This window comes from Trifolium pratense, linkage group LG3 (genome assembly GCF_020283565.1).
Source record: "Trifolium pratense cultivar HEN17-A07 linkage group LG3, ARS_RC_1.1, whole genome shotgun sequence".
In the NCBI taxonomy this organism is placed as follows: domain Eukaryota; kingdom Viridiplantae; phylum Streptophyta; class Magnoliopsida; order Fabales; family Fabaceae; genus Trifolium; species Trifolium pratense.
In genome coordinates this window covers 41,106,619-41,133,052 of record NC_060061.1, presented here as the reverse complement: position 1 = coordinate 41,133,052, position 26,434 = coordinate 41,106,619, and the positions used below count along the sequence as shown (strand labels likewise).

The window sequence follows — 26,434 nt, the reverse complement described above, 5'->3', positions numbered from 1 at the left end:
TATTTCCAATTTTTAGACAAAATATTTGGTGGGACTAATTTTGCAAAATGGTGAAAATATGGGGACTAAAACTGCAATTAAGCTTATATAATATTAATTATCTTTTGTTACTGTTGCATCTATTGAGAGAAAAATTCTACCATTTTTACAGGAGAAAATTTGTATGTTGAAACAATTATAATCTTATTGCAATTTACTTATGTTACAAGATACATTAAATAGTTTTATTTTGAGTTCTATTAAGCTGAGGAAGTACTACTAACTCGTGACAAGTTCAAATTACAGCAGGTATGTTTCTGATTTACACACATCTAAATTGCACCAACAAGGTTCATCTGGCTCATCCATGAGCCAACGGTTGATCTTATCTTTTCCAATGATGGCACCACTTTTTCCCTAGCGCAAACTGAATTAGCTTCCACTTCTCGAACAGTACTAAGATGTGATGCTTGGTTGCAAATCTGAGGTGCATCATTACCCTGATAAGCTTTACAGATATAGCTTACGAAGTTTCTATAATCCTGCAGCAAAAGAAATTTGCAAATTCATGTGAGTTTAAGGATATATGTGAGGCATAGCATTGCAAAAATTTCAAGAATTGAAATAAGGCGTATGTTTAGGCAGATAATGAATTGCAAAGACTTACATCGTAGATTGGTTGGCCATCCACAACTACCCATGGAACGTACGTGTGAGGAGGCTGTAGAGCATTTGTTTGATCTTTATGCTTTAGATGCAACTGCATCAAGACGATACTCGTTACTTGTGAGAGAAAAAATATCAGCCAAACAATGGTATATTAGACTCAAAAGCTCATCTGTCGGATCGTTATTTAATCATCAAGATAGAGTGTTAACATTCTGCAAGTATGCCAAAATCTGAAAATGGGACTTTTCAAGATTATCATAAACAAAGCCCATTTTCAGAAGCACTAATCACCAATATTATACATACTGCTTCAGAATTCTGTAGGAAATCAAAACCAGAGGAATTTCTCTTATAGCAGATTTTAGAATTAGTTTAAACACTACTTCATTAGTTAAAAAACGACATCATAATGCAAGATAAAAGCATTGTCGCTAGCACTAGCACAAGATCAACTATCACAAGTTTGCTTGAAACGGTAAATGTTCCTAAAAAATCTTCAAAAATGATATATATGACACTTCCGAATATATAAGTCATCTATGAATACAACCTAACAAATTATTACGCTGCTTCAGTGTCCTGTAAAAGTCAAAACTTGAACCAAAGCAGTAGATGAGCACAGAACAGATGCCGGATCAAAGCATTGTAACTAGATCCAAATGAGGAGTGTCAGCAACACACTCTGACACTATTTTCAACACATTTTTTGTATCATGTACAAAAACTAAATCAGAGAAAATTACTAACCTCTTTCCCATGCTCACTACGATAACATTCATCGACAAGTGATGAATCCCGACCCAGTATCTCATAACAAGATTCCCACTCGTCGTCCCTACCCTGATAGGTCAAATCCTCAACACAATGGATGAAAGGAAAATGTTTGGTCTGCAAAATGGTGAGAATCATATAAGTAAAACACTTATAACAGTGAAATACATGCAAATCATTGTTATAATGATCCAAAAGAAAGATCAGTTGCAACATTAAGCATTGTTATAATGATCCAAAAGAAAGATCAGTTGCATAAGCTCAAAAATAAGTCAATCCAAACGGGAGTGCTTCTGATCATATATATATATATATATATATATATATGGGGTTTTCTAACTTAGACCCTAGTTAGGTCTAAGTTAGCAAGGTGCACCTTTTCAATTGGACCAAAATACCATTCTTTTAATTTTTGAAAGAATAGAGCAACAGGGGCATTTCTGTAATTTTACATAAAAAAAAAAATAATGACACGCGCCCCCACCTTCTTAAAAATTAATAGACGTGGATCCAGTGTCGCGCGCGTACGGAAGGACCATGGTTACAGACCGTTGATTTCCATCAGACAGCCAAGATGTGATCTCATTAAGGCTGTCTGATTGATCAGACAGCCCAAATCATCCTACCATCCTGTCTGCGCCACACTAGATTATAAGCTGGAGAGAGAAAATTTTACTTTTGAAAAAGGCAGCCACGTGTCAGCATATGACTGGGTCTGCGTGATTTTTTCCATTTTATGCTTTAAACTCGATTATTTCGTCGTAAATTAATTTTTTATTTTTTAATTTTTATACCAAAATTCATAATTTTTTTTTCTCTACAAATAGAGACTTGGTTCGTTTGATTTGGACACCGAAAAAAAAACGCGATTTTTCACTACTTTAAACTCGATTATTTCGTCGTAAATTAATTTTTTATTTTTTATTTTTTATACCAAAATTCATAATTTTTTTTTCTCTACAAATAGAGACTTGGTTCGTTTGATTTGGACACCGAAAAAAAAACGCGATTTTTCACTACTTTAAACTCGATTATTTCGTCGTAAATTAATTTTTTATTTTTTATTTTTTATACCAAAATTCATAATTTTTTTTTTTCTACAAATAGAGACTTGGTTCGTTTGATTTGGACACCGAAATCCTTCTGAAACCATTTATATGGTAGAATGGTTTCAGAGAGTTGTAATCTGAAACCATTTTGCTGGTAGAATGGTTTCAGTAAGTTGATTACTAGTTATTTGCTTCTGAAACCATTTAGCTTGTAGAATGGTTGCACATAGTTGTATTCTGAAACCATTTTACTGGTAGAATGGTTTCAGTGAGTAATTTATTAATTGTGTTTGCTTCTGAAACCATTTATCTGGTACAATGGTTTCAGAGAGTTGTAATCTGAAACCATTTTGCTGGTAGAATGGTTTCAGTGAGTTGATTATTAGTTATTTGCTTCTGAAACCATTTAGCTTGTAGAATGGTTGCACATAGTTGTATTCTGAAACCATTTTACTGGTAGAATGGTTTCAGTGAGTAATTTATTAATTGTGTTTGCTTCTGAAACCATTTATCTGGTACAATGGTTTCAGAGAGTTGTAATCTGAAACCATTTTGCTGGTAGAATGGTTTCAGTAAGTTGATTATTAGTTATTTGCTTCTGAAACCATTTAGCTTGTAGAATGGTTGCACATAGTTGTACTCTGAAACCATTTTACTGGTAGAATGGTTTCAGTGAGTAATTTATTAATTGTGTTTGCTTCTGAAACCATTTATCTGGTACAATGGTTTCAGAGAGTTGTAATCTGAAACCATTTTCCTGGTAGGATGGTTTCAGTAAGTTGATTATTAGTTATTTGATGAGATTAAGGTAGTGAAAAATTGGGTTTTTTTTTTCTGTGTCCAAATCAAACGAACCAAGTCTCTATTTGTAGAGAAAAAAAAATTATGAATTTTGGTATAAAAAATAAAAAATAAAAAATTAATTTACGACGAAATAATCGAGTTTAAAGTAGTGAAAAATTGCGTTTTTTTTTCGGTGTCCAAATCAAACAAACCAAGTCTCTATTTGTAGAGAAAAAAAAATTATGAATTTTGGTATAAAAATTAAAAAATAAAAAATTAATTTACGATGAAATAATCGAGTTTAAAGTATAAAATGAAAAAAAATTAACGCAGCCAATTAAAATGTGACACGTGGCCTGCCTTTTAAAAAGGCTTTCTCTCTCCGCGTGTTCCTCTCCACCACGCGCGCCTGTCGGCGCGTGTGCTGCACGCGCGCGTTTTTTGTCAAATGAGAAGCTGCCACGTGTCTGGGGGGGAAAAAGAAGTGGGGGGCCCGTGTAAAATTGCAGAAAATTACAGAAATGCCCCTGTTGCTCTATTCTTCCAAAAAATTAAAAAAAGGGTATTTTTGTCCAACTCAAAAGGTGCACCTTGCTAATTTAGACCCAACTGGGTCTAAATTAGCAGCCCCCTATATATATATATATATATATATATATATATATATATATATATATATATATATATATATATATATATATATATATATATATATGTACTTATCATAAGTTGTTTTTTCTAGCAAAACATAGACTAAAGTCAAATTGTTTTCATATAAACTATAAGTTTTTGCCATAAGCTATCATAAAGAGTTTATGAACGCGAGTGGTGTTGGCTTGGGACCTTGGAGTATGCTCCTCTCAAGGTCTCAGGTTCGATTCCCACTGGTGCCAATTTCGGTGGGCTAAGTCCATACAGAGCAAAAAAAACTCTGGCTTTAAATGGGCCCCCGCAAGTGGGCGGTGGGATTGGTCCCCTTGGATTAGTCGGTCCTAAGGCCGGATACCAAGTTTTCAAAAAAAAAAAAGAGTTTATGAACGTTATAAGTTATTTTTACAAGTTCTCTCGAACTGTCTCACAAGTGCTTACAAAGGAAGGTATCAATTACCAAGCAGCTGCTCTTATTTTTCTTTTTCTTTTTTTCAATAGTACTAATTATCATATAGTAATCCTCATCCCAATTAAATAAAACTCACTTCAAATAATTGAGAAAACAATACAAACAAAAACATGCATGTTAATTTCCAAATTCCAATTAATCCATTTCATAGTTTTCTTTATCTCTCTAATCAATATAATTTTTCCTTTCCGAAAAAAATAAATAAAGAGGCAAGGCAATTGTTACCGGTTGTGGCCAGAGATCAATAGCACACCCTTCAACCGTGTCCAGCAAGCACTCAACTGGACCATGCTGCAATTCTCATCCATCATCAAAGATAAATTAATCAATCAATCAATCAACCAATTAATTAAAACAAATATAAATTCTTTCGTCTCGTTAGCTTAACTCAGCTGGTAGAGACATCTCATTATATATGCAGGAGCTGAGGTTCTAACCCCAGACACTTATTATGTGGAATTTCCACGAGATTATACCTTATTTTTATTAGCTTATAACTTATTTTGATAAGTTAAATCAATTAACTTATAACTTAAACCTTATCATTTTTTTCTCTTAATTTTACCTAAATCATCTTAGGTGAAAAAAATATTAATCAAGCATATATTTTTTATGTCATTTGATATCTATAAGCTAATCAACGACTAATTTGACCATACTCTACAAATTCAATCAACTAACTAATCCTATTAAATTATAACCTAACTTATAAGTTATCCACTATTTTCTGGAACCAATCTAAAATTGGAGTAGGGGGAAATTACCTGGCAAACAATGGTGGAGTTATCTCTGAGTTTAGCATTACCCCAAGGAACAAGTTTAAGGTCAACGATTGAGATAAGATCTTGTTCGAATACTTGAGGTAAGTAGTTGACTATGAAATTGGCGCAGTAAGGACACAAACTTTCGTAGTACAATTCTAGTGAAACCTTTTTGTGAGATTGAGTGGGAGAGAAAAATGAAGAGAGAGAAAGGAATAAGATGAGAGAAAGAGAGAGGGTGTTAGAAGAAACCATGGTTGAATTTCAAAGTAACAAGTTGTGATGTGTTTGAGAACAATAAGTAACTTATACTTATAGATTACACAAGAAGGGTGTTAATTTTCTATCTTGATTGAGACAAACAAGGCAATAATGAACATTCATGCGTGGATGAATTTGGACCAGATTAAGGGTATATTAAGTTCAATATTTTTTTGTGGCTAATTCACTTCGGATAGATGAAGTGAAGTGAAGTGAAATTGAACGAATTTAATTTATATGTATCGTTCAATATATTTTTGTGGCTAATTCACTTCGGATAGATGAAGTGAAGTGAAGTGAAGTGAAATTGAAAGAATTTAATTTATATGCACCGTGTAAATGCATTTAATAATATACCGACACATCATGTATGATATTTAAAAACACATGATGTAGACATTCATTAAATGATATGGCAACGCACCATTGGATGTATGTGTAAAAAATCTTTACACCGACAGTGCACAACAATTAAATTGAAAATAGAATATATCATATTAATACTGCTAACATAAATCTTCTCGAAATAATTATAGTAGATGTCCATTAATCTTGGTTCATATTATTGGTCCATGTAATCTTCTATATATATACACCGTCTCGTTAAAATTTTATAAACAAAAATTTACTATTTTTCCTTATGAAGTGTTCCAGAGGGAGTATATATATATGTGTGTGTGTGTGTGTGTGTGTGTTACAATGTAAAACACACACTTGAGAATATTGATATTGATCTTACTTGTTGATCAGAGTAGGTTGGTGGCCAGCAAACCGTCGTTGAGCAAGCGAACCGTCCATCGGAGGGGTGATTTCTTATGCTTAAGTCAGCAGAGAGCACAAGAGATGCAAGTTTAAGCTAGGAGTTAGAATGAGAATTGAATACCTGACCCTCCTATAGAGGAGGGTATTTATAGAGCCCCAAACACTAGGCCAAAGCTCCCCTTAATGGGCCGTGTTGAGCAGCCTATTAAGAGTGACTGGCATGATTTCTCTGTAGATGGAGAGACCGTTATTGGTCCTCATCCTGGGATGAGCTGTTCCAAGGGAAGTGGATATGCTCTGATGAGCACGCGTCCTGGATAGATGGAGTACTACTTTGATGACGCGGACGAGGACGACTCGTCTTACTAGGCTGTCCGAGTAAGAGTGGATTTGGGCCAGCTCTAGGCCCAGTCCAGAACAAATATGAAATACAAAGTTTATTTTTTTTCTCTTCTCCCTTTCTCTCCTTCATCTCTATTCTTGTTATTCTTTAGAACTAGTTTTATAACATATTATCAACACGAAACCCTACGAAATAATCGTTGCAAAGGTATGTACACTAAACTTCCTTTCATTTCATTTGGTAGCATACAACTAATAACATTACATGATACATACAATATATAAGGGGCTAATTTACACCCACCTAAAAACAAGAAGTTATAAATTAGCAATGCGCACCTTTTATATTTAGACAAAAATATCATTCTCACCATTTTGAATCAGTTATAAATCGAAGGGTAAATATGTAAATTTCTTCTAATATTTATTAGGAGAAGAGGACAACGAGAAAGCTGTACTATTTTTTAGTATAACCAATCTATCCATTATATGTTTTCTATATCACCATACTACCCTTGTATGGTGAGTGGTTTCCAACTTTCATCAAATTTCATGTGTTTGATATATAGTAGTGCTCTTTGTTTAATTAATATTTTAAATAAGTTGTGAATCAAGTGAGATTGGAAATACTCGCCTCCTAATTGAGTCACTACTAATTTTTATTGTTTTAAAACAAAATCTAACTTTTAATTTATAGTTCATGCGATTAAAAAAAGAGAAAAAGGAATATGCAAGACAATATAAACTAACTTTACAATGTCAATCAATTATAACTATGTTTTCTGCCACGTTACCTCATTTCACTCCACTTTCTTGATATGACATGGAAGATTGAACCACTATTATTGATTGTCATGATAAAATTAATTTACACCGACGGTGCGCATCATTTAAACTCTTACTAAAATTGTTGCTATTTGCTAAATAATGAAGAAAATCACTAATTATATATATCGTTTTCCACTTTCCATTGCATCCAACTCCGCTGAGAAGTCTTCTTGCCGTACTAATGATGGAGTTTGACTATCTGGTTGTGGAGATTCACCACCACCCTCTTCCAACATGTAAAAAAATGCATGAGGTGCCCAACCTACACATTTGCAGAAAAAAGTTAAGTAATAAATTTGAGTCGTCTTTACATTAAATAGGATTCGCTTATAAAAAAAAAAAAAAAAAAATTAAGTAGGATTCTACGGTTGGAGTTATTTGTTCTCATTTCTCACTCTAACTAAAGTGTTATTATTAAAGTCATTCTATGTGTCTTTGTATATGTTTTTGGTGGGAAGTTCGGGAAAGTTTGAGAGAAAGTCAAATTAAATAATTCAGATCATAAAAAAGAGAGACACTATATCTCCATCCAATATCAACTAAACTTCCCCAGACTCCTCAACACATTGACCAACTAAATTTTCATTGGTGATATAGTAGTTTACAATGATACGTACCTTGGGAAAAAGTAGGAAAAGGAAAGAGTAGCAAATAGCAGCTTGAAGACACAACAATTCCTATAAACAACACATTAGAAAAAAATCAACATAACCTTATATAGGGATAGGGACAAAAATAAATATCAAATTAAATATGCAATGTATTGTAATATATATGAATCTATATCTATCCAAATATATTATAGGTTTGGTATCACGATGAATATGAGAATCACAGTAACTCAATTTAATTTTATTAGGTGAAAAATTACGGTTAATCACCGTAATTCTGATATCAAACATGGCATAATAAATGTAGCTACTAACCTATAAAACCTCCGGTAAACACATCAGTCCAATGATGCCAATAATCATCTACTCGTGTAACTCCAATAAGAGCAGCAATTAGTAAAGGAAGCAAGACTATACTAAATTTTCCAATATGGCCCCTACGATCAAACACTCTAATTTTGCCTGATAAATACCATGAAAGGAAACCAAGACCAGCAAAAGACCCTGCATTTTGGTTAAACATTTATTAATCACCAATTTAGAAAAATAAATATCATATCATTAAAAAAATAGTCTTGCACAAGGGATTATATATAATCTTGACATTCAATACTAAATCAATATTCACAATGCAAAATAAAGACTTCAAATTAAAGGTATGTCTAATGTCTCATAAACACCGACATAACACTAACACATGTGATTACATTTAATCACTTTTATTTTCTTAAATAATTATACAAATCAACATTCTCTACGTGTCAATGTAAGTGTCATGTATGGTATTTGTGCTTCATATTATCTTCTAAATTGTATCATTTCACCAATTATCAATTAGCCAAAAAAGATACACAACTATATAGGTATTCTACTACTTACATGATGTATGGCCACTAGGAAAACTTTTGTATCCTTCCTTTATAACTGCCTTAATCCCATTACATATAACATCACCCGTTTCTTTATCAAATTCCTGCACAAACCAAAGGCAAGAAAATATGATGAACAAAAGTGATTATCCAATTTAGTTCTTGAAATTAGAGATTTTGTTTGGTCTACAAAAAATATTGAGAAATTGAAAATATTCAACTATTTTATTTCTAAGACAATTTTAGATACTAAATTAACCAACCTAAAAGAATCAAAGCAATCAAGATTTTAAAATTTTGTTAGTTTCAAATATTCCCCGATCTTATATATAACCAAAAATTCTTTTTCTCGGATTTATTGAATAAGTAATGTGACTGAAGGAACGAAAAACCAACCGGTATTTTGTTTGGGAAACACCTTTGGAAAAAGTTTGGTCTTGGTCTACCAACAGCATCTTTGATGCAATCCGTGATAACTCCCGTTATTAAGCTAGCAAACAAGATGCCTAAATATTCCAAACGAAAGAAATTGTTCCAATGTGATACAAAATGTCAAAAGCTAATTAAACTACACAATAAATTTCATAAAAAAATAAAATTAAAAAAAAAAATTAGACCAAGAGAGCATAAGAAAGTACCCAATGTTGCATGGTGTAAATCATAGATATCCCTTCGAACCATGTAAAAAGCAATAAAGATGAGAATGGGGATAATAATGGATAAGATCTGTTCAAAAAAATAACATTTAGTTAAGTTTGTTTCATTAAATTATAAAGAGCACACCACCATAAAATTATGTTACATGTCCCACAAAAGTAACTCAGTCGATAGCTATTAGGAATATTATTTACAGAATTGAGGTTTGAACCTCAGATTTCTCACTTTTCTACACTTATAGTATGCAAGTCTAATCACTACGCTACTAAACCAAAAAAATGCAATAAGAGCCATGGCCACAAGAGGCTTGTGTGTGGCTCGCTCTTCAAATTTATCGAATATCTGATATATCTAGTCTATATAAAAAAAATGTGACTGATGCAACCACATTGACAATATTGTTATAGAAATATCTAAAAGCATTATATTGTGACTGCAATTTAAAACTATGGATGATTATTGGCATGAGAAGAAGCACTTACTGGGACACCCCACATAGGTATAGTGTCTTCTTTAAATGGAAACATAAGATCTTGCATCATGTCTTTACCAACATAGCGATGAAAAGGTTCTATCATGTTCAATAATCCGTCTATAGCAGCAAGAAGCAGTATAATAAGCCAATCATGCATATGACTTAGTACCAACTTTGTTCCTGGTGACTGAGCCATATTTTTCAATTTTGGCTACAAAAAAAAATTGTTTGATATTTCAGTATTCATAATTTTTAATAGGCTAAAGTACCATTAAGTATTACCGAATTATTATTTTCATTTTCAGATTAATAGACTGGTATATTCTTACAAAGAATTTGAACTAAAGACAATTTTCAGGAATAATTAAAAAAAAAAAAAAAAACAGAGGAAGAAGAAAATAGATTCTACAATATATTTTTAAATATTATACATGCTTACACTCCTAAATACACTTTAAAAACGATGGAGAAAATATAACCACTAAATGAATAATATAATGTTTTTCTTGTCTAAATTGACTTTTAAGTTTGTTCCATGTTTGGAATTACAGTAAATTTGACGAAATTATGGTGACACATTAACTATCACTATATGTTTATATATTGTTGTGAATTTTACAAGTTATAAAATGAAACTTTCATGCCACAGTGCCATGGTACCGTGAAAAGGAATTGATAATTGGGAATAACAATCAATTACATATAATGACAAAAGGAATTGAAATACAACATATCAATCAATGATATGGATATAAGCATGCAGATCATGAACATTGATAAACATATATTATAGAACTTATTATAGATAAATAAATAAAAATATGAAGAGCCTGAAGAAAAGAAATGAACCTTTAAACACAAAGCTTTTCTTCCGCCAAAAGTTATTTGATCAACAAAAAAAACTTGAAGCTTTTCTGAGAAAGACAGGGGACGTGCGTTCTGCAAACCGCACGCCCAATGTCGTCAAATGTAAAACTATGACAAAAGCTTCAGAATATAACAAAGTCTGATGAATGATGTGAGAAATAATTGCATCTTGAGATCTATATTTAGAATGTGGTTATATTATACTTATAATTCGTTGTCAAAAAGGCTACTTATAAGTTTTTTTTTTTTTTTTACAAAAGCTACTTATAAGTTATAACTCAACCTCCCATTCAAGAGCCAACATCTGTCTCATTTTTTGGACAAGTGCACTTCCGGCAGGACTCCCTCTTCCATCTTGAGAAATAGCTTGAACTACCTCCATAAAATCTACATTTACCTCTACCGCTCTAAAATTTAGACTTCTAGCAAGTTTCAACCCTTATAGCACTCCCCACAACTCCGCTAAATAAACATTTCCTATTCCAATGAATTTAGGAAAATCTCCCAACCATCCACCTTCGCCACCTCTCAACACACCCCCAAAACCTATTTTTCCATCTTCAGAACAAGACTCATCGGTGTTTAATTTAATCCACCCAACAACTTGTTTCTTCCATCCTATATATATACCTCATATCTTTCTCCTTATCAATCACTGCGCCTCCCTATATTCTTTTACTCCATATATAAAAATATAGTTGTGTGGCCTCAAAGGACGGATACAATTTTCATTATGTTGTTCTTTATAGTTTATTCCTCCATAACCAAAGCGAGTGGCAGGCCATAGCCCACACACTCTTCCATCCATGATCGAAGTTTCCTTCCATTTCATAACAGAGGTTGAACTTCACCTGGTCATGTAACTCGCTATTAAAGAACCGGTTTTGCACGTGGCGCTTTGTTGCACCACATCTAATTAATGTCGTATAGAAAAGATAAATTATGAGTTAGTTTACCAAACTGTCCTTCATTAATGATATATGAATGATAAATTGAAGAATTGAAAAAAGATAGAGTAATAAATAGTTAATATAGTACAATTTTTTTTTCTTCTCAAAGTGTCTTATAATTTAGTATGGAGGGAGTAAGTTTACCTTTAGAAAAAAACAAAAAATAACATTTCTTCACAAGTAACACAATAATTTTTTTTAACGAACACTAGTAACACAATAATTTTTGCATTTAAAATTTTACACGTAGTAAAATACAAAGTATACTTGAAATAATGTAAAATAAAAAAGATTTACTTGAAATAAAAAATACAATTCTATTAACCATCGTCGCAAGTACAATTTTTTTACTTTTATTAGTGATGACTAATCTCCATAGATAACCTATAGAGCACACAAGAGTTAGTCATAGCTAACTCCATCAAATAACTATTGTAACAAAATTTACTGTTATTAGCGATGACTAATCGAACGTCTGACCACCCGAGGTTTGACAACGGGATGGGGACGGATTTTGCTCTCCCAAACTCAAACCCATTAAATTCGAGTATCCCCAATACTGTCCCAATTCTCAAGGAGGTTGAAAAATAAAATAAAAATGCATATCCGGCTTGGGTTCAAGCATCCTTGATAAGTGATGGGGTTATGATATCCCCATTTCGCCTCACCCCCATCAAGTTTGGTATTTTTTTTAGGCTAAATGCATTGAAGGGTCACAAGTTTCACGTTGTAACATATATGTCATTTAAGTTTTTTACGTAACAAATATGTCATTTAAGTTTTTAATTTGTTGCACAGTTACCCTTCCAGTTGTCTTCCATTGGGAACTCTTGTTGCATTGTTACCCTTTTAGTTAATCTCTTCTACATATGTGTCTTTTTCATCAAAATACCCATCATGATTCATGGTAGAAGTCAACGTTAACCGCCACCGCCACGGTGCAACAAAGTAACGAAAGTTAAATAGAAGGGTAACAATGCAATAAATTAGAATTTAGAAACATAAATAACCTATTTGTTACCTAAAACTTAAAAGACATAACTGTTACAAACGCGAAACTTATAGGATCCCATGATGTATTTAGCCTTTTTTTTATTAAAAAAAAGTTAAAAATTTAAAACTATTTTGTTTCAACAATATCATTTCTTTTATAGATAAAGGAAAAAATAGAGAAAGCAATTTATTTAATACTGAACTTAAAAATAAAAATAAACATATGAAAATAATTGAAGAGTTTGTTTAAGGATTTCTAATTTAATAGTAGTAGTAATAGTAGTAGTAGTAAAATATGATTTCAGTATAATCAAGGCGGATTCAGGATGAGTGTCAATGTTTTCATTACGCGCCCTACCTCAGTCTTTTGAAATCGGAAAAAATTCAAACCCAAATCCAATCAAACCAGGCTTATCCGTCAAAGTCGAGGCGATTTCGGGCAAATACTTGCATGTATGGATTTTATTGTCATACTATCGGCTTATGAGATCAAGATCTTTAGTTAAATCAATTCATTTTTGGTAACTATTAATGCATATTTATTCTCATAAATGTGAAATAAATATAATAGGAGGATACACTTAAGAAAAAATCAAATAAAATCGTTAATTAGTTTAGTGGTGATTAACGCTGGACTTAGAGGGAATGACCACAGTTCGATCCTCCGTAACTACAATCGAAAGGGGGCTAAAATCACTTTATGCTAGACTGGCCCCGAACCAGATTAGACGTTCTGATGAATCGGATACTAAAAAAAACAAATAAAATTACATTGAAAATTGAAAGCCATATTTTTTGGACAGATTTTGGGTGTGAAAATGTGAGTTATTATAATAGAAAATGTAATATTATACATTAATAATAATTTCTATTCAAAACACATACTAATATCCTTTGATTCTTAGAAAAAAAAAAAGAAGAGACCTAATAATTTCATGTTTGGCTATGGGATTAGTATCAATTAGTTGGTTTACCCTTATACAAAAATTAATTATATAAAACTAATTATTTTTTTTTACTAAAACATAAAAGTAATGGGTAAATAGGTTTTTACTCTAAAAAGTAGGCGAGTTTTGGTTTACCTGTAATGTTAGCGAGTTTTGATTTACCCTCTGACTAACCATGTGTCATCATCATTTTTGTGGAATCTTAGGTCAACATTTTCCATGAGGGTAAACCGGAGAATCTTCACATTACATGAATAATCCAAATTTTTTTTAGGAGTAAACTAAGGGGGGTGTATTGGATTAGGATTTTGAAAGACAATTTTTGCATAAAAAAGTCTTGTGAATTTTAAAAGATTGTGCATGATTTTAATGACTTTTAGGATTTTAAAAGACTATTAAGATTTTTAATTTGAATTTCAATGGATTTATATGGTAAGATTTTATAGGATTTGGAAGACTTTATGGATTTATTGGATTTTAAAAGACATTGAATTTTAAATTAAATGCAGCAATTTTGTTTAAAAAAATCCCAAAATTTTCTCTTTTTTGTTATCAGTAGTGATTTTTTTTTTTTTTATTAAAGATTGAGTCATGAAGGTTCTCTATTGGTACTCCTTGTCTTTACGGTGGAAGAAGAAATAAACATGATTCACAATGAGTATTTAATAGATTTTTTTTATTGATGATGGGAATACTAATATAAAGGTGACACTATCTATGATAGCGGGACAACCATGAAGAGGAAACATGATAGAGAGATGAGGAGAAAATAAGCGATATAAAAAACATGAGATAATCACGAAACATGAAATAGAAACATGAGGAAAGGTGAAAGAAATAAAAAAAATGAGAATCCATGGAAATTGTCAAATAACCGATTATCCCAAAACCTTAAGGTGTTAGGATAGAATCATATCAATGGTTTTATATTATTTCTAACACGCCCCCTCACGCAAGAGCCCACTTGGGCTTGAAGCGTGGATAATGCATAGGCCCACCTACCATATGCTTAAATTCCACTTTTTTTTAATTAGAAAGTGAGGGGAGCGGGGATCGAACTCTAGACCACTTAGTCATAGAGGCTCTGATACCATGTCAAAAAGGCGGTTCCAAGCTTGTTGGGCAGTAGAGTCACGTTCAATGATGGTGTGGAGGAGATCGGTGGAAATAGTACCATAAATCCATTGTAAAACAATGGCATCAAGACGTTTCCACAAGGTTGGGTCAGTTTCTTTGAGGGATGGTGAAGAGGAGGTAGTATTTGTTTCGGTGGGAGGAATTATATGATCAAGAACCTCGTATGCCTGAGCATGAATTTTGAACAACTCAGACCATGTGTTGTATTGACTTTTCTCGATATCAAGAGTGATTTTAATGAAGTTTGTGATGTTGGTGACTGTGAGGGCTGGATGAATTGTGTGATTAATGGTTTTAGAAGGAATATTTTCAGATGCTGGTTTTGGGGAAGGAGTGCGGGAGATCGAGTGATCTGCCATGGTGAGTTTGGTTGTAATGTAAAAATAGGAGACAATTGGTTTCAAAAGTGGGTTACAAAGTATATGCGGTGGATGATTATTATAGTATAATACTGGATGATGATATAATATTGTTTGAGGAACAAATATGGTGCACCACTAACTATTTAGAAGAAACATATTTGCTGGCGGCGTTGGTTTTTTTTTTTGGATGAAACAGAACAATGAACTTAGGGTTGCTAAGAGGGTGAGGCTATTGATACCATAATAGAATTGTTTCCTTGATCATTTCATTATGCCATAATCAGTATATGTACAACCATATTGAGTCAGTGTTGACTCATCAAAATAATTTCCTAATCAATATAAATTAATATGGCATCTCCTAATATAATGATACAAATAATGATACAATAATGATACAATAACGGTTTTATATTCTAATAGAAATCTCATGATATGAGGAAAGACTTTTTGTAGCTCAAAATTCACTAAAAAGTCCATCAAAATCCTATTTTTTAAACAATCCATCGAAATTAGAATACTTTTGAATACCACAAGACTTTTTGTAAGTTGTAAAGAGTGTTGATTGAATATCAGTAGACTGTTTTAAAGTCTTTTAAAATCCTAATTGAATACCACTAGACTTTTTTAAAGTCTTTTAAAATCATAATTAAATACCACAAGATTTTGTCATCATAAAAAATCTTTTAAAATTCATTGAAATCCTAATTGAATACACCCCCTTAAAACTCGTCTACTTTACAGAGGTAAAAGTAAATTATTGAGTTCAAATGATCAAATTTTATTTATCTCCCGAACTCTAAATTATTAGATCATCTTCTCCTAAAAAATAATGGATTAATAAAAAAAACAAATAATTACACAGAAAATTCAAATGTACTTTAAGTAACATTTTCCACCAATACAACGCTTAAAAAGCACCCTCAAATGCTACCACCACTAACCCCAGAAAAACCTTTCCCAGTTTCCTCAAAAATCCCAAATTCACTTCAACAATGTCCACTACCGTTTCTTCCTTCATCTTCTTCTTCTTCTTCACCATTTTCAACATACCCTCTGTATCTGAAGCCATAGGTGTAAACTGGGGAACCATGGCTTCTCACCCTCTATCACCCGTTAAAGTAGTGAAGCTTTTGAAGTCCAACAACATCAATAAAGTTAAACTGTTTGATGCAAAACCTGATGTTCTTCAAGCTCTTTCTGGGTCTAACATTGGTGTCACTGTTGGTGTTCCTAATGTTATGCTTAAAAGCTTGAATTCTTCTAGAAAAGCTGCTGATAGTTGGGTTCATGATAATGTTACTCGCTATGTTTCTAATGGTGGTGGTGCTGCTAAAATTGAGTATGTCACTTTTCTTTGTTCCTATTTATTGTTTTGTCTTCTTGTTGTGTTTTTCTTCTAATTGTGTATTTTCCTATTTTATATTATTTAATTCTTAATACATTGATGACTATTTTGTTTTTTTTTTCCCCCTATTTTTCATATTTGTTGTAATGGCCTTTGGTAACAATTTAAAGACTTAGTTATTAGTATAGACTATAGAGTGAAACAAGAATTATTAAATGAATGAGGAATGTTTATTGATTATAGAACAAACAATGACATAGGTGTCAACTGAGTAGGGTTTTTGAGTACTCAATCTCCCATTGATGCCTAAACCTATGAAGCACTGACACATATACAGACACCAGACATGATGCTGACACCGACACGTCGACATTGGTAATAATTTTAAAAAATTAATTAATTTAATGTAATCACATCTGTCGATGTCGTGTTGGAAACCGAACACACTTCGATTAGTTAAGTCAGTGGTATAGTGGCGAAAACTGACAATGTTGTCTGCGAGCTCTAGATTAAATTAAAATACAGGCGATGTTGGAATGCAAGGGGAACATGACAAAATCAGCAGGGAGGAGAGAAGTTAGGGTTGTGAAAACGTAGATATGGATTGCAACTTAATGGTGTTTGGTAAGATTGAGCTGGATTTCAGACAGGCATATAATCAATGTGAGGTTAATCTGGATGGGGTGTTGCTATGGTTGTGCAGGTTTGTAAAAGTGTTAAATGATAAAATAGGAGACAAAGATAAGATCATGATATGTTTAGGGAAGACGTAGCAGAGTCGGAATGTGTCAAAGTTAAATGTAGCTACTGTGACTAAGGGATAAAAGAACTAAAATTAGCACTGCCAATGTTTATTGCAAATAAAAGCAGTAAATTAAATGGTGTAAGGTATGATCTATGGCATTGGCATGAAACAAATATAACAGGTCTTCAATTGTTATAATAGAATGCTTGCATTTCAGTGTTGAGATCCCTTACAATATATACACTGATTCACACAACAAATAAGGAAGAAAACATCGCAACAATAAAAGCTAATCTTGACAGGACAATTATACAAAATAAAACTCCTGTGATCAAGACTATTGAAGGTGTGAGCTGTTATCCAATAACAAAGAGGAATCGATGGCTGTCATGAAAGAATCAATAGCCGGAGGTAGTGTTGTGGAAGAGTAGAGTAGTGATATTGGTGTACATGATTTGTTGATAGGACGAAGTTTGTCTTAGGCATAAGGATTTTGCCGATGCTGAAAGGAGAAGAACAAAAGCATGTTCTATTGCTGAACTGGGGATTCAGCGATTGGTTTGATGCAGAGAAGTTACTGTAACTAACACTAGGCTGCTGCTGTGATGTTTTGACAGTCCAAAGTGATCGTTTGGGACGGCAGGCAGCGGATAGAACTATTTTTAGTTCTGTCAATAGACTTTATTCAAAGATGTGTTAAAATCAATTAGAGATGAAACATTATGATTTACTAGTTCTCCTATCAATTAATTAGCATTAATTGTTATCAATTACTATTTCTATTAGTAAATACAAACAAGCTGTGCGCTGTCTAGACACACAGACATTACACATAAATACAAATTCTACAAGATGTATCTCTTGTGTTGGGCCACTCGCAGAGACTTGTTGCAAGTTTCTTTTTGCTTGTTCAAAAAAGTTACGTGGTTTCTCTCTACATGAGCATAAGAGAGTTGTCATAGCCAAATAGCTTAATTCAAATACAAGTAACGAACTGCAAAATGACAGAATTGGAGACCATTTATCAAGAACAAAAGAAGATAATGCCACTTTTCTTGACTGTGCTTTTTTCATCATGAAGTTTGTGTTTCTTTTCTGCATTACCTTCCTTGTTTGATCACTGTATAAAAAAAAATCCCGAACCTATTTCATTATAAATGGTTCTTCTATGCCATTCAATTTATCTAAATAATATCTTGATACTGTTTCAGAAAGTAGAAAAGAATTAAATATATCAAAAAACAATCCACATTATTGTTAAAGGGAGAAATGTGTATTAGGAGATTAAGATCAGACTTGGTAGCTTTGGTGAACCCCTTAATGGAAACTCCAGTTTTGTTAATCCCAAGTCCTTTTTCAGTATCCAAAAGCTCTGATCTTTTTTCCCTATGAAGTTGAAATTTTTGTAAAGAATTGCCTAACTCCCAATTCATGTTGCCACTTTGTTTCGTCAACTTTGCAATATTGATAATAGTAGTAGTAGGATTCTTGTTGGCATCAAATTTAGTAAGAACATTAGTTTGAACAGAAGATCGAGCTTCGAAGCAAACAGAACTATTTATTATAAGAGGATTCAGCAGCAAGAGAATGAAGAATACTCCAGTGACTCACATCCCTGTTAAGCATGATCATGCTCATCATAGCAACCTCTTGCTCTTGTTCAACGTCAGAAAGAGAAGAAGAAGGATTAGCAAAAGTCACAGAAGAAGTTGTTTCAGCAGCTACCAGAAGAAGTTCTTTTTGATCTTCTGACAGAAATTAATGAAAACAATAATGGAAACCGTTTAATCAGCTAACAAAAATTGGAACAAGTTACTGAAAACAATAATGTAGGACTAGGAGGAATGTTCTGGCTGTCTGGATAGAGCCACTGTTAGGACCCCGAATGAGAATGTGTGCTCAAATGGACACATCAGCTGCCCAAGCCTACGGTATGTGGAACATATGTTAGGAAAAATAATAAGAGGAAGGGAGAGAATCCTGACATGGTAGATAGAGAGAGGGGTGGATTAGTTGTGTGATGAATTCTGTTATATTGAGACTGAGGGAGAGTGAGAGGGCATCTCGGAAATCATTGGTGAGTTAGTTACGAGCAGAGAGAGCATTATTCTCTGTACGAGTATGAATGTTATTCCACTGATAGTATTTTTCTTTTCCATAAATGATAGTGATACATCATACATTTCCCATTATTTCTCTTTATTCAGTTTTTATCCATTAATTGCTAAATTTTCGGTTCTGGTTGCCACCTAGCTGAAAAATAATTATTACTGTTAGTTGAAAGAAAATGGATATGTATATTGAAGTATGATTCACTTTACTTATATGGTTCTAAATTTTACCCATGTGCAGATATGTTGCTATTGGTGACGAGCCGTTTCTTAAAAGTTACGGTGAACAATTCCATCCCTTCACAATTGGAGCTGCTATGAACATTCAAGCCGCTTTAAAGAAAGCAAAATTGGACAACAAAGTGAAAGTTGTAGTTCCATGCAGCTTTGATAGTTTTGAGTCTAGATCCAATTCGTCCACCGAAGTGCATTTCAGGTCTGACCTCAACAAAACCATGATTGAGCTCCTCACATTCCTCGACAAACACGGATCACCTTTCTTTGTAACGATTTCTCCATTCGTAACCTTCCTTGAGACCAAAAACATTTCACTAGATTTTTCACTCTTTAAAGAAACTGCACGCCCTCATAAATTCAGCCGCAAAACATACAAAAATAGCTTCGATTTGAGCTACGATACAGTGATTACTGTTTTATCAAAAGTAGGATTTTCTAATATGGAAATTGTTGTTTCAAAGATTGGTTGGCCAACCGATGGAGCTGCCAACGCAACCTCGTACCTTGCAGAAACCTTCATGAAAGGTCTAATGAACCACCTCCATAGCAGCTCGGGAACACCACTACGACCACATCAGCCACCACACGAAACATACATTTATAGCCTTCTCGACGAAGATCAAAGAAGCATTACTGCCGGAAACTTCGAAAGGCATTGGGGTTTATTCACCTTCGACGGCCAAGCGAAATACCACGTGGATCTTGGCCAAGGTTCAAAGAGCCTTGTGAATGCTGAAAATGTTGAGTATCTTTCTTCTAAATGGTGTGTTGTGAACAACAATGAAGACTTGTCGAATGCAACTGCAAAAGCTTTAGAGGCTTGTGCAAATGCTGATTGTACTGCACTATCTTCTGGTGGATCTTGCTTTAACATTACATGGCCTAGTAATATATCATATGCTTTTAATAGTTATTATCAGCAGCATGATCAGAAGGCCGAAAGCTGCGACTTTGGTGGTCTTGGTTTAATCACGACCGTTGATCCATCCTTGGATCATTGCAGGTTTCCGATCGAGATTAACACCTCTCATGCAGAAATTTATAGGGTGTGTAGTTTCTTATGGATGATTTTACTTGTAATAACCCTCTTGGTATAATTGGAGGTTTAACTTAAAGTAAAAGTTAGGATAATTTTTGCAGCTCTTGGACTGTGGTTATTTTGTTGTAGATGTCTATTGATGAAGTAAAAATGGGTAGGTTTTTTTAAAGTTAATTTATTTGTGTAATTAAAGTATTTGTGTTATCACTTTGGTTTGCCTGTTATTCACTGCATGCGTTGAACATGAAATGACCATTTCCTGAAATTGAGTTGTAGTTCTTGAGAAAGGTTCTATTGATTGTTAAATTTTGATCAATTGTAAGTTTATTCTCTCAGAATTCTTTGGTAATTTATTCTCTTTAAATTATAAGTTGCTTTTAGAAAACAAAAAATTTGTCCCAAATTAAGTTATTTACAATACCAATGAAAACATTGATGTAACTTTTTCTACCCCTTAATTATTTATTACTTTATTTTCTTTCAATTTTTTAATTTATCTTTCTCATGCCATTTAATGAAGAATAATTTTGCAAAATAACTTATAATTTTTAAAACCCAAATTAATCCCTGAAATTTTCATATTGGGGACAAATTAGTCTCTCTGTTAGAACTTAGAATAGACCAGAGACTAGTTTGTCTTCAATATAAAAATGTCGGGTTAAGTTTTATTTTTGTTGAGGACTGAATTGTCCCGTCAAAAAAATGTGGGGATTAAAATGAATCTTCGCTCTAATTTTTTAAGGGATGTATTAACCAAGGTATATAATAGCAAAAACAGGGGTTCAAAAAGTAGTTCCTTTGTTTAAATGGGAAGGCCCTAAACCTTCTTAAATAATGAAATAGCCCATGTTTCTGGGTAGAATACTTAGTATAGGCCCAATTCACAGTTCATTCTTTACAATACCAGAACCAGAAGCTTCAGTCTTGAAAAATCTCACTTTCTTTCTCTCTCGTGGTCGTAGCAAACCCTAGATCGAATCATGTCTGGAGGGTACGGTCATGATGCCGGAGGTGGCTCTGCGCCACCTTCCTATGGAGCTAGCGGTGGATACGGTTCATCTGGCGGTAATTACGGAGGTGGAGGTGGTGGTAATTATGGTGGCGGAGGCTATGGAGGAGGTGTCGCTGGTGGTGGCTATGGTGGAAATGAAAGCGGTGGAGGTTATGGAGCAAAAGGAAGCGGAAACGGAGCTGGTGGTGGATATGGTGGTAACGATGGTGGAGGTTATGGTGGAAGGAGTGGATATGGTGGAAACGATGGAGGTGGTTATGGTGGAAGAGGTGGCGGCGGTAGAGGAGGTGGTGGTGGTGGTGGAGGAGGATATGGAGGTCGCGGTTTGTAATTTTGATCTATCTTTTTATGATGTTTTTCGTGTATTCTCAATAGTTGTGTTCTTAATTGATGTGAATTTATACAGGTGGTGGTGGTGATCGCGGTTTTCAAGGTGGAGACCGTGGAGGTCGAGGTGGTGGTGGTCGTGGCGGTGGCGGCCGTGGTGGTGGAAGTGGCAGAGATGGAGATTGGCGTTGTCCTAACGAAAGGTATGCTATTTTGCTCTTTAGAAATATTTATGATTTTCAGTGGTTCTTTTGATTGAACTTTATTGTTGTTGAATGGTAGTTTGTTTTTTATCTGAATCAATATTGTTATACTTTAAATAGTTGTGGGAACGTGAACTTTGCTAGAAGGAATGAATGTAACAAATGCGGTACTCCATGTCCTAGCAGTGGTAATGACCGCGGCGGTAGTGGTGGTGGTTATAATAGAGGAGGAAGTGATGGAGGATACGGCAGTAACAGAGGAGGTAGGTCCGGGAACTACGATGGAGGAAGAAATAATGATTATAATGGTGGAAGGAGTAGTAACAATGATGGAAGAGGTGGAGGGAGCAATAGAGGTGGCTCATATGGTGGTAATCAAGGCAGAGATGATGGTGGCTATGGTCAAGCTCCTCCTCCAGCTGCTCCTCAGTCTTATGGAGGTGGTGGTAGTGGAAATTACCCACCTACTTATGGTGGGAATGCAAACTATGGAACAGATGCTGTTCCTCCACCTACAAGCTATACCGGCGGACCTAATTCGTATCCTCCTTCATATGGGGGTAACACGGGTGGTTATGGTGGAAACAATCAAGGTGATGCACGGAGTGGTGGTAGGTCTGCGCCTCCAGCTGGACATGACAGTGGTAATCGCGGTGGATTTGGTGGAGCTCCTGCAGAGTCAGCTGCTCCTGTGAAGCAGTGCGATGAGAATTGTGGAGATACATGTGACAACTCTAGAATCTACATCTCAAATTTACCACCTGATGTGACTGCTGATGAATTGCAGCAACTTTTTGGAGGCATTGGAATGGTAATGTTCTGATCTGTTGACTTTTGCACTTTTTATTTGCCTAAATTTTCCATCAGGAATGTATTATATGGAAGTGCGAGTGCCTCTTACGGGGTAAATTCAGTCTCATTTTGATGCATAACCATATTTTTTTATATACGTATTGAATTGTACTTTATGTGAGAAATGCAACCCTGTTGTGAAATATTAGGTTAGAGGCCTAAACATTTTAGACATTTTGTTACGGATGAGAAGGATATGAATTGGTTTACCCGGTTGGACTAGTACGGAATCTTCTCATGTGTTTTAATTGCCTAGGTTGGAAGAATAAAACAGAAGAGGGGTTATAAAGATCAATGGCCATACAACATTAAAATTTACACTGATGAAAGTGGAAAAAACAAGGGTGATGCGTGCCTTGCTTACGAAGATCCTTCTGCTGCTCACTCTGCTGGTGGATTTTACAATGGTACTTCATTGAAATACTTTTTTTCTCCTGTATATATTAATATAATTTCTCATATAAATGTACACTGATCATGAATCTGCAATTTCAGATTATGAGTTGAGGGGTTACAAAATCAGTGTTGCGATGGCAGAGAAATCTGCACCAAGGGCTCCACAAGCAAATAACTACGGGTATGCATTACAGACTAATACTTGCTTATGTTGTAGATTGGGATTGAAAATACGCGTTATTTTCATAATAATTAAAAAGTGTTCACTCGTTAAATTTCTATGCATATCTTTTATTTTGTGTTCACTCAATAAATTTCTATGCATATCTTTTATTTTTCATGTTTTTAAGCATAAATGTCATAGGTGGACAGTATTGAGCTCATCAACTTCCGATCATCATACAATAATTAAAATAAACAATGATTGTTAAATTTAGTTTTAGGTTTTCAAATTGGATTTTTGTACTTTCAATTAATTGGTATGTATGTTTTTATTGCATTGATGACTTGATGCATCTACTGACCATGTTCATATATACAACTGTGTGTTTCTTTTTGAAAATGAAAATTCTATCCCTCCTTGGAAGTTCAAAACTAATTGTTTTTCTTTGTTTTATAGGGGCAATAGAGGTGGCTATGGTGGAGATAGGCGCAGAGACAATTCCGGTCCTGATAGACGAGATCATTATAGTGGGAATCGCTCACGCCCATACTAGAGCTTTGTCGTTGAACGTTTTATGTACTTTGAACTGTGGTCTGAGGGATTTATTATTTCAGTTGGCTGGTTTCTTGAACTGGATGCTAAGAGGTAGGTTGTTCACTTACTTTGAGCAAGACCTCTTCGCTCCTGCTTTTTCTGTTATTAGCTGGTGGGTTTTGATATTTAGTCAGGGATTAATTTGATTATGTGAATGTTTTTATAGAGGCATGTGGATAGTCTCCAAATAATTGCTGCTAAGGTAGGTTGATTATTTCAGGTGAGTGCTGTTTTCATGAAAACATGCTTTATGCTTGCTTGAAATTAAACCATGTGTCACTATGTGGATCCATGGCTCATCCCATGTGGCATCTGGTACAAGCCTGTGATTGCACTAATGAATAGAATACTGTATATCAGTCATATTTTGATGGATCAATTAATCCCAGTGTTTCAAATGCAATTTGTTTTGTCAGGATATTACTGATTCTGCCTGTAGTTATCTAAAATATCATTCACAATCGTTTCATTACAAGTTATATAATGATGGCCTGTTGGTAGGCATTGTAATTTTCTTAAGTCTTTTATTGCTCTTAACTTACTTGATCACTGTTGACAAGTTTTGATATAACTCTTTGAATTGGCTGCCAAGCAGCTCAAGGTTAATCTGTGATGTTGATAAGTTAATTTTATACAATCTTTAAGTGACTTTATCCTTGTTCTTTCATTGAAAGCAATTTTATCCCCAGACAGATTTTAAAAGTATCGCATATAACAACAAATATGCACAAGTTCCCTCCAGTAAAAACTTGTATATTTTTCTATAATAAATACAATTTGAATAGTCAAGTTGCTTGTATGCAAAAAGCATGATTTCTTTGACTTCAAATTTTCCAAGTAGAAACTGTTTTTTGGAGTAATTTTTTTTTCTTCTGAAGTGAACTGCATTGCAAGCAGTATAGTTTTGTGTCTATTTTTAGTACATCGAGTTAAGATAGATCCAAACACTAGTATTATTAGTTCACAAGCGGAAATTGTCTTTGAAGTGTAAGGCTTCTTTCTAAAACATACCTGTGGAATTATCGTTGCATATACATCATGTTTTTATGGAAGGAAGAACCACTGATATTTTAAAACATCCTTGGTATATGCCATGCTTAATAATTTTAATTGGTTAATGCTTGTTTCACCTTCCTTTTATCAAACTTGTAACTACATAATTTTCTTGTTATAATTATTGTTATTGTGATTGGCTCCATAAATTTGATTGCATCCATTTGTAATTTTGAGTATGCGAATAATAATTTAAAAGATCTTTTGTCAATTAATAGGTAATTTATATTGTTATGTTTTGATTTATCTCTAGTAGGCTTTGTCTAATATGCACAAGTGAGATAAATCGTTTCACCATGTGCAAACTTGTTTCACCAATAGATCAATAAGTCTCACCCTGCATCTGTAAGTCACACCACATCTCACTTGATCCAATGGATAAAATAAACTTGTGCATGGTGAAAGATTTGTCTCACTTGGGCACCATACACTTGGCTGCTATAGTAATGCATCTCCTGGATATCTAAATCATTGGTGGTTCCCTTGTTGCTTTTGCTATTGAAATGTGTTTCTCCTGGCATTAAGAATGTTTCCACTTGAAGCTTTTTGATGTTATTTCCCACGCCTTAATCCTCGTGCTGTATATTGATATCATCTGCAAGCAGAATGATCTTCCATGTGTTGACGGGTGACAGACTTGTTTTTTTTCTTTCATCGTTTTTCATTTAGCTTTAGATCACATGAAGGATTTGTAGACTGTACATTGAATTGTACCAAGTGTGTTGACGAGTTAGACCTCTAGAGGTGTTCGTAAGTTCAATTGCTCTCATCTTTGGTAGGTTTTCTGGGCTTGTTTATGTTTCATTGGTGAAAACTGCAATGTGTTGGCCTTTCTCTAACATTGCTAACCATAATATAGTACTAGTCACTTGAATCACGAAATGTTTTTGACTATTTGTATTTCTCAGTTCATCCTTAAAAGACTTTTTTATTTTTTGGTTTTATCCTTAAAAGACTTCTAGTGACCTGTATAAAGCTTAAATGATCGTTTGTCTTTCTATTTGTAAATAGTGTGATGTGATGTGATAAACAAAATTATACATGATAATTCAGCAAACGTTGAGCATATGGCCTTCACTATATATATTGAACTTCAAAAAGTTTTCATCTTCCTTTCATATGTGTGATACATTTTTAATTGACCCAAATGATTGTCTAAAA

At 33.8% G+C, this 26,434-nt stretch overlaps 5 protein-coding genes across 9 annotated transcripts; 2 read left to right on the top strand and 3 right to left on the bottom strand.

Annotated features, from left to right (window-relative positions):
* Positions 1-162: 162 nt before the first annotated feature.
* Positions 163-5,597, bottom strand: LOC123916413 (gamma-interferon-responsive lysosomal thiol protein-like). The gene is made up of 5 exons (XM_045967867.1): positions 5,136-5,597; positions 4,597-4,662; positions 1,396-1,536; positions 647-739; positions 163-521 (listed from the first exon to the last, which is right to left on the bottom strand). The coding sequence occupies exons 1-5, from the start codon at positions 5,385-5,387 to the stop codon at positions 312-314; spliced, it is 762 nt and encodes a 253-aa protein (XP_045823823.1). The 5' UTR covers positions 5,388-5,597; the 3' UTR covers positions 163-311.
* Positions 5,598-7,260: 1,663 nt separating this feature from the next.
* LOC123916167 (probable lipid phosphate phosphatase 4) lies at positions 7,261-10,142 on the bottom strand. The gene is made up of 7 exons (XM_045967551.1): positions 9,945-10,142; positions 9,444-9,531; positions 9,202-9,311; positions 8,816-8,909; positions 8,252-8,440; positions 7,943-8,002; positions 7,261-7,587 (listed from the first exon to the last, which is right to left on the bottom strand). Exons 1-7 carry the CDS (start codon positions 10,131-10,133, stop codon positions 7,442-7,444), a joined length of 876 nt encoding a protein of 291 aa, XP_045823507.1. The 5' UTR covers positions 10,134-10,142; the 3' UTR covers positions 7,261-7,441.
* Positions 10,143-12,120: 1,978 nt separating this feature from the next.
* LOC123915115 lies at positions 12,121-15,190 on the bottom strand. The gene is made up of 2 exons (XM_045966265.1): positions 14,786-15,190; positions 12,121-12,138 (listed from the first exon to the last, which is right to left on the bottom strand). The coding sequence occupies exons 1-2, from the start codon at positions 15,188-15,190 to the stop codon at positions 12,121-12,123; spliced, it is 423 nt and encodes a 140-aa protein (XP_045822221.1).
* Positions 15,191-16,101: 911 nt separating this feature from the next.
* Positions 16,102-20,989, top strand: LOC123915832 (glucan endo-1,3-beta-glucosidase 9). The gene is made up of 2 exons (XM_045967088.1): positions 16,102-16,535; positions 19,639-20,989. Exons 1-2 carry the CDS (start codon positions 16,189-16,191, stop codon positions 20,729-20,731), a joined length of 1,440 nt encoding a protein of 479 aa, XP_045823044.1. The 5' UTR covers positions 16,102-16,188; the 3' UTR covers positions 20,732-20,989.
* Positions 20,990-21,561: 572 nt separating this feature from the next.
* Positions 21,562-24,730, top strand: LOC123915910 (transcription initiation factor TFIID subunit 15b). Of its 5 annotated transcripts, none has more exons than XR_006812027.1 (7): positions 21,564-22,002; positions 22,092-22,215; positions 22,336-23,026; positions 23,324-23,474; positions 23,563-23,644; positions 24,083-24,271; positions 24,387-24,730. XR_006812027.1 is itself a non-coding variant. In XM_045967187.1 (6 exons), exons 1-6 carry the CDS (start codon positions 21,654-21,656, stop codon positions 24,177-24,179), a joined length of 1,494 nt encoding a protein of 497 aa, XP_045823143.1. In that variant the 5' UTR covers positions 21,564-21,653; the 3' UTR covers positions 24,180-24,730. The 5 variants fall into 5 exon arrangements, 2 of the variants coding, with proteins under 2 accessions (XP_045823143.1, XP_045823142.1); XR_006812026.1 differs by having other exon boundaries at positions 21,564-22,008; XR_006812025.1 differs by having other exon boundaries at positions 21,562-22,008; positions 23,563-24,271.
* Positions 24,731-26,434: the final 1,704 nt, after the last annotated feature.